Here is an 8248-nt window from a genome sequence, read left to right as displayed (position 1 = left end):
GGGCGGCGGCGCGCAGGGACCGCCCCCCGCCTGGCGCCGCCGCCCGCCTCAGCCCAACATGGCGATGCACAACAAGGCGGCGCCGCCGCAGATCCCGGACACCCGGCGGGAGCTGGCGGAGCTCGTGAAGCGGAAGCAGGAGCTGGCGGTGAGAGAGCGACAGCGGGGGCGCCCGGTGGGGGCCCCGCGCCTGCCGCCGCCTCCAGGGCCCCGCCCGATCGCTCCAGGCCGTTACTCCCCGGGCGCAACGCGGCGCCCGGGAGCCCGGCGGCCTGAGGCCGGCTGCGCGTTCTGCGGCCCGCCGGTGCCTCGGCTTCTCTGCTGCGCGGCTCGAGAGTCGGGAGCTGGGGCCGGGGGGCGGGGCAAGGAGCAGAGAGGGGGAGGGGGCCGGGACAGGCGGGGGCGTGGAGGCGGGAAGGCACCTGAGGATGGGGGGCTTCAGTGTGGGAGCTCGAGAAAGGTGTCTGTGAGCTTTGGGGTTGGGAGCGGTTGTGTCCTTGGCCTTTGCGGGGTGGGTGAGGGCGGCAGGTCCGTGTTCTTTGAGGGGTGGGGTCGGGCGTGTCGGGGGGGGGCCGTAGGAGACCGGTTCGGGCTTGCCAGTGGCTTGGAGGGGGTGGCGTAGAGGCGAGTGTGGGAGGGGGACACGGTCATCCAGGCTGGCCTTTGGAGGATGGAGGGGCGCATGTCCTTTTGAGGATTAGGAGATCCGTTGGATGGGGTTTTTGATGGGCATGGCTGTGATGTTTTGGGGGAACATCCAGAAGCTGACAGGCGAGGGTAAGGGATTCAGCCCAGGGAATTGAGAACTGTGATATGCACCCCGGGTCCTATCCACCCTTGGTGGCCACCCCCTCCCCCGTGTTTTGGCTTGGGCACCGGGGAGGGCCATCTCACCTGAAGCTGCCCTTCCAGGTTTCCATGGCAACTGACAGCCCAGGGCCGGCCTTCTTTCTGAGCCCGCGGGGAGGGGAGCGAGTTGGCGCTGGAAGGCTGCTCACCCTTTCCTCTCTTCAGTAGCAATACCTTTGCGCGTGGGGGTGGAGACTGCCCACGTTCTGCCTGAGCGGGGGTTCTTGACAACTGGGTTTCCATGAACCCTCTGAAGAATCTGCAAAATTTTGTGCATTTTTCTGGAGACAGGCTGTATCCCTTCCCTTCTGTTCTCCAAGGGTTCCAACAAGACAGGTCTAGATTGTCTTAATCTAAAACAGCTTTCCTCTCCCCCTGTCATGTCTTTCCACCAGGGCTTATCGTAATGGAGCTTGAGTGTCTAAGGCTAGTGTCAGAGAATTTGATTCTGTCGGAGTTAATGTTTGCATTTAAAAGGCATTATCCGTTTCCTTGTTTTTCCTCTCCCAGGAAACACTGGCAAACTTGGAAAGACAGATCTATGCTTTTGAAGGAAGCTACCTGGAAGACACTCAGATGTATGGCAATATTATTCGTGGCTGGGATCGGTACCTGACCAACCAAAAGTGAGTGTCAGAAGCCTGTGGTGTTTGGATGGTGCTCTGTTTGTATGGGCTGTATGTGTTCTTGGTAGCAACTTTGCAGGGAGGCGGTAGCAAAGTGCTGGTGTGGAAGGCAGTCTGGGGTTGAACTTAGACTTTGGCTCGGTCACTCCCTCACTGAGTAATTGTAGACAAATCCTACCTACGTCTGGGAAATAGGGAAAACCTGCTAAGCTTTTTGAAAATTTTCAGATTTGAAATATTTCATTTTTTTTTAGTGTTTATTTTTTTTAACGTGTTTTAAATTTATTTTTGAGACAGAGAGAGACAGAGCATGAACGGGGGAGGGGCAGAGAGAGAGGGAGACACAGAATCAGAAGCAGGCTCCAGGCTCTGAGCCGTCAGCCCAGAGCCCGACGCGGGGCTCGAACTCACGGACCGCGAGATTGTGACCTGAGCTGAAGTTGGACGCTCAACTGACTGAGCCACCCAGGCGCCCCTAATGTTTATTTTTGAGACAGAGAGACAGATCGTGAGTGGGAGAAGGGCAGAGAGAGAGGGAGACACAGAATCCGAGGCAGGCTCCAGGCCCTGAGCTGTTAGCACAGAGCCCGACACGGGGCTTGAACTCACAAACCATGAGATCGTGACCTGAGCCGAAGTCGGATGCTTAACTGACTGAGCCACCCGGGCGCCCCGATTTGAAATATTTCGAATTGAAATAGAACTGTGCACACTGGATATCCTTCTCCTTCATTCATCACTTGTTAACATGTTGCCACCTTTGCCTCTCTCTTTTTTTTTCTGATGCGTGTGAACATACACAAACCTATATCTATATACTTAAAAGTTTTAAAAGTCCTGATATAATTACAGGCACATGGGAAGTTGCAGAAATATTAGAGAGGTCCGTGTACTCTTCACCCAGTTTTTCCCAATGGTTGGGTTTTATGTAACTACAGCACAATAGCAAAACCAGGAAATGGACATTGGTACAACGTTCATGTGTAATTCCGTCACTGTGTGTAGATTCCTGTAACCACCACTGCAGTCGAGATACAGAAGTATTTCGTCGCTGGGAAGCTCTCCCCCCTTTATAGTTCCATCTTCCCTTTCCCCCATACTTTTTGTTGTTGTTAGCCATTCAAGCGGATATCATGACACTGTACCCCTAATTATGTCAGCAATTACCTCCTAAGAATATTTTTCTTACCTAACCACAGTTAACCACACATAGAAAATTAGCATTACATTAATAGTATCATCCCCTACAGCCTTTATTCACATTCTCCTAATTGTTCCCAGCATGCTTGGCTGCCCTTGTTTTGATCCAGGCAGTTTTCGTGTATTGTATTTGGCTGTTATGTCTCTTTAGTCTCTTGATAATAGGACAGTCTCCCACCCTTGTTAGTGGTGAAGTTGTTGTTGATGACACTGTCTTGCAGACTGTCCCAGTTCCAGATTTTTCTTTTCGTGACCTCATGAGGGAGCCTTTAGGCGTTTCTGGCAAAAATGATTTGTGTGCCTCATGTGTCATTTACCTCTGTTATATTGGGAGGCACATGATGTCAGATTGCCCCATTATTGGTACTGTTAAGTTTGAGCATCTGATTTCTCTGTTGTTAAAAATTTGTTTTTTCTTGGGGCGCCTGCGTGGCTCACTCGGTTGAGCATCTGACTTCGACTCAGGTCATGATCTCACAGCTTGTGGGTTCGAGCCCCGCGTCGGGCTCTGTGCTGACAGCTCGGAGCCTGGAGCCTGCTTCGGATTCTGTGTCTCCCTCTCTCTCTGCCCCTAACCCGTCACATTCTGCCTCTGTCTCTCAACAATAAATAAACATTAAAAAAAATGTCTTTTTAATTCATTTTTCTCTCTGTAATTCGTAAGTAGTTTGGAGGTTGTACTTGTACACGGTGTGAATATATTGCGATCCTCCACATTTTTATTCAGCAATGTTAGTATCTTTTGTTGATTTTTTCAACGTTTTTATTTATTTTTGGGACAGAGAGAGACAGAGCATGAACGGGGGAGGGGCAGAGAGAGAGGGAGACACAGAATCGGAAACAGGCTCCAGGCTCCAAGCCATCAGCCCAGAGCCTGACTCGGGGCTCGAACTCCCGGACCGCGAGATCGTGACCTGGCTGAAGTCGGACGCTTAACCGACTGCGCCACCCAGGCGCCCCTCTTTTGTTGATTTTTACTTGAATCACTTAACAGACTGCTGATTCTAATTTTATTCTTTGTGTACATGGCTTACTGGCATTTGGAAAGATGAATCTTGCCTTCTTATCTTCTCTCCGTTTCATTCTGTATCTCCAGACCTCTCTCTTTAGTATCACTACAGACCCATGGATTAAAACAAAACAAAAAAAATCCGCGTATTGGAATCTAGTACTGTCACTTTTGCATTGTAGAGGCTTTTTTTTTTAAATATAAACTTATTGAAATATATGCAGAGGATTGCACACATCGTACATACACAGCTGAGTGACTTTTCACAAAGCAAACACGCCCACCATTATCCTCTTAGTTTGTCCCAAACGCGGCCAGCGGGAACCTCCTCATGCTGATGCCTTTGTCCTTTTGACATGACCCTATCAGTCCTTGAGCATTTTGGTTCTTTTCTGCCCCAATGTGGTGTCTCAGACTCACCTTTTCCTTATCCCAGAACTGATACCAGCCCTTTCTTTAAGGAACCCTGGTCTGTTCTTCAGTTTTTAAAAATTAAGCTTATCTGACAGAAACATTTCATATCACTCATCTGGGCCGGTTGTTTTGAGTAAGTATTAAAGTAAATACATATTAAAATGAAAATGGTCGTGAACCACTGGAGCCTGTCCCGCGTTGGAAGCCATTGCTGTCCCTTCGGGCATTCAGGATAACGGACGTTTTGGTCCATCCACCTGGTGTGGAGGCGTTGCGTCCAGAGGCTGTCTCTCTTCTGTCTAAGAGAGACAATGAGAGAGAGTTTTTACACCTTACATCCAGGGCCGTCCTCCGCTTGCTGCTTACGAAGCTTCTTGTGTGTGTTTTAGAAACTCCAATAGCAAAAACGATCGAAGGAACCGGAAGTTTAAGGAAGCTGAGCGGCTCTTCAGTAAATCCTCAGTGACTTCAGCAGCTGTAAGTGAGGTGGGGGGATTCTTTCTGTGGCCCATTGTTAAGGGGGGACTCTTTCTGTGGCCCATTATTGAGGGAAACCTCAGTTAAATTCCTGTGAGTTTTCCCTTTCCCTGCTGTCCGAGTGCTCTCCTGAGGGCTCTGATAATTTTTCTAGTAACGGGTGGCTTCTTGTCTTTTAGGCAGTGAGCGCGTTGGCGGGAGTTCAGGATCAGCTCATTGAAAAGAGTAAGTTTATTTATTTATTTTTTTACTGTTTTACTGCTTTATTTTTAAGCTACAGGAGCCCTTGTATTTAACTCGTATCCAACTGTAGGTCTCAAGACTACATCTCTCATACTTTTGCCTCTCCTTTCTAGAAGATAAGCACCCTCTTGAGTCTTTTTTGTCCTTTTGTTTATTTGTTGGCTTGTTTGTTTTTTGAGGAAGAAACTATCATGTCCCTCCTGCCTCTTCTGTCATGCAGAGGGTGACTTCCCCTGCTCAAAGACACAAAGACAGGTCTTCCCCACTGCTAAGTGTTAGGGGAATTTTTTTTTTTTTTTTAACTTAGAAAGAAAACCTTTTCTCATGGAAAATTTTGGATATATCTGATAAATCTCCATGTTCGCAATTTAATAATTCTTAGGAAAATCTGGTCGTGGGAACAGAATGTACCTGAGTGTTCTTAAATATAAAACAGAGAGTAGATAGTATTTACTTTGTGAAGAAATTGTATCATTCTCCAAACGTAAGCCATACAGTCTAATTCTCTGCTGATGTCAAGTGATAGGATATAGATCTATACATTCATCTTTCCGAGTCAGACTCGGTGCAGCTGTATTGAACACTCTTCCTGTGCACTGAATCACTCCAAAGCATAACCTGCTTTTTGTACTGTGGCTGTGTGCTTCTTTCAGATGATGTATCTTGTAGGATCTGGTTCTTGTGTCTGCACTGGGCCAGTGATTTGGAGGAGAAGGGATTTTGGTAGTTTGGGAATTAGAACTACACTGTGACTTTGATTATTACCTCTGGGTACAGATTTCTAAATATGTAGAAAATGCTAGAAAATGTCTGCGAGTCATTTCCACTCAGATTTTCAGGCTCAAAACATTTTATCTAAGATGGAACTGTTCTATTACCTTCAAAACTTGTCTGCCCAGTTTTTTCCATTATAGTACTTCCATGCCCCCTCATTCAAAACTCTGTAGGTATCTTTGACTCCTTTCTGCCAGCCTCAACAATTATAGCAAGTCCTTTTGATTTTTCTCTTGCTATGGCTCAAATACGTTAAATCCTATTTCTTTTCAGTTAATGCCACTTCTAGGACATAGAGCTAGTGTTATCTGCTCTCTGAAGTTACAAGACTGGTTAAGGAACAGCCTGGACCCCACCGCTGTGAGTGGAGATGGAATGATTACTGACCGCTCAGTTTTCACAAGAGCCTACAATCCTCATCCTGGCTTAGTGTGTAGTTCAGCATCTGGCCCTGTACTTCACTAGCCACACAAGTACACACCTAGGTACTCGTGAAGGAATGACTCTCAGTGCCACTGCTTGCGGAAGCTTGGCTGAGACCAGCACTTACGTATTAAAGATTTTCGGAAACACGTGCAGGCCATCCATTCCCCTGAGATCTTCCCCCTGGACCTGGGCCACGCCCCTGGAATAGATCCTGTTGGTCTTCCTTGGTCTTCCCTCTAAAGCTGCATTTGATGAATTACATTTTGGTCCTGTTAAATGTGCCACTGCATTTATTGTAATAGGATGTTGCAGATGTTTTTTTCCGTTACTAATTATTATGTCTTTTAGGACTAGTTGTTTTCCCCGAACAGCTAGTTGGTTTTTACTGAAAATCTGATGATGGACTTGATTTGTGTAGGCGCTAAAATGTTTTATTTTTTTATTTTTTTTAACATTTATTTATTTTTCAGAGAGGGAGACAGAGTGTAAGCAGGGGGAGGGGCAGAGAGAAAGAGAGAGAGAGAGAGAGGGAGACACAGAATCGGAAGCAGGCTCCAGGCTATGAGCTGTCAGCACAGAGCCCGATGCCGGGCTCGAACCCACAAACTGTGAGATCATAACTTGAGCCGAAGTCGGATGCTTAACCGACCGAGCCACCCAGGCACCCCAGGTGCTAAAATGTTTAAAGCCAAATGTATGGTTGTCCTCTAGAAAGCAAATCCAAACCTAGACCATGCATTCTGGGAATGAATCTTTACTACTGCATCCAGCTTACGGGCGTCTTCTGTCCTTCTGTGTTTTACTTGTCTCATTTTAAATTTATTGTATGGATTTTATGATACGAATCTTGGTAAGCGGCTTTGGCTTCTTTTTGGAATAGGGAATTACATAAATACTGGAGTTCATCAATTCAAATGGTCAGAGCCCCTTTAAAGTAATTCTGCTGTGTTCCGTCTCACCACCTGTCATTACCGTTTCCTCCTGCTATTTATTTATTTATTTATTTTTTTAAATCTTTTTCACATTTATTTATTTTTGAGAGACAGAGACAAAGTGAGAGTGGGGGAGGGGCAGAGAGAGAGGGGGACACAGAATCTGAAGCAGGCTCCAGGCTCCGAGCTGTCGGCACAGGGCCCGACAGAATGCGAGCCCACAGAATGCGAGATCTCAAGAATGCTTGATCGTGACCTGAGCCGCAGTCGGACGCTCAACTGACTGGGCCACCCAGGCGCCCCCCTGCTATTTCTTTAAAAAAGAATTTTTTTTCATGTTTATTTTTTTTAAGAGAGAGAGAGAGACCAAGAGACAGAGCTCAAGTGGGGGAGGGGCGGGGAGAGAGGGAGACACAGAATCCAAAGCAGGCTCCAGGCTCCGAGCTGTCAGCACAGAGCCTGACGCGGGGCTCGAACTCACGAACCACGAGATCATGACCTGAGCCAAAGTTGGACACCTAACCGACTGAGCCACTGAGCACCCCTACTCCTGCTATTTCTTAAGAGTCTATTTCCATCTTGATTTTCTACAGTCAACTACAATGTGTCTAAGTATGAATTTTTAATTATCTGGCTTGGGTTTCATTGAACTTCTTGTAGCTGTAGCTTGGTATTTTTCATCAGTTCTGGAAAATTCCCAGTATTCTTCAGATGATGCATTTGCTGCATGCTGTCTCCCCTCTCCTCTCCCACTCTACTTAACTGTATGTTAAACTTTCTCATTTTATCCTACATGGTCTTTTATTAGCTCCTCCGTGTCTTCTGTCTTTGTCTCTGGGCCGCCTGCCAGTTTACTAATTCTCCTTTCAGTTGAGTCTGACTTGCTATTAAACCTTTCCTTGATTTTTTTTTTTTTTAATGTTTATTTATTTTTGAGACAATGCGACAGAGTGCAAGCAGCAAGGGGCAGACAGAGGGAGACACAGAATCTGAAGCGGGCTCCAGGCTCCAAGCTGTCAGCCCAGAGCCCGACGCGGGGCTCGAACCCATGATCCATGAGATCATGACCTGAGCCGAAGTCGGATGCTTAACTGACTGAGCCACTCAGGCGCCCCAACCTTTCCTTGATTTTTAAATTTTTTAGTACATTTTTAATTTTCAAAATGCCACTTAATTATTTCTAAAATCTGCTATGTAAGTTTTCAGTAGTTTTCCCTGCAATTATTTTTAAACTTGTCTTTTGTTTCTTTAAGCAGAGTAAGTAAGCCTGCTTGTCGTACAAGATTCTGTTTTTAATT

At 46.8% G+C, this 8248-nt stretch overlaps 1 protein-coding gene across 5 annotated transcripts in view; it reads left to right on the top strand.

Annotated features, from left to right (window-relative positions):
• MEAF6 (MYST/Esa1 associated factor 6) overlaps positions 1 to 8248 on the top strand; it is a 33723-nt gene continuing 25475 nt past the window's right edge. For all 5 annotated transcript variants that reach the window (XR_003420273.2, XM_053211592.1, XM_027059628.2 and 2 more), the window contains exons 1-4: positions 1 to 148; positions 1360 to 1475; positions 4488 to 4575; positions 4755 to 4800. Coding sequence is in view for 4 of the 5 variants with exons in the window: in XM_053211592.1 (XP_053067567.1) it covers positions 59 to 148; positions 1360 to 1475; positions 4488 to 4575; positions 4755 to 4800 (340 nt within the window). In the remaining variant the exon portion in view is untranslated. The remainder of the gene's footprint in view (positions 149 to 1359; positions 1476 to 4487; positions 4576 to 4754; positions 4801 to 8248) is intronic.

Source organism: Acinonyx jubatus, chromosome C1 (genome assembly GCF_027475565.1).
Source record: "Acinonyx jubatus isolate Ajub_Pintada_27869175 chromosome C1, VMU_Ajub_asm_v1.0, whole genome shotgun sequence".
Classification (NCBI taxonomy): domain Eukaryota; kingdom Metazoa; phylum Chordata; class Mammalia; order Carnivora; family Felidae; genus Acinonyx; species Acinonyx jubatus.
Note: the sequence above shows the minus strand (reverse complement) of the source record. Positions and strands in the feature narration are given on the sequence as shown.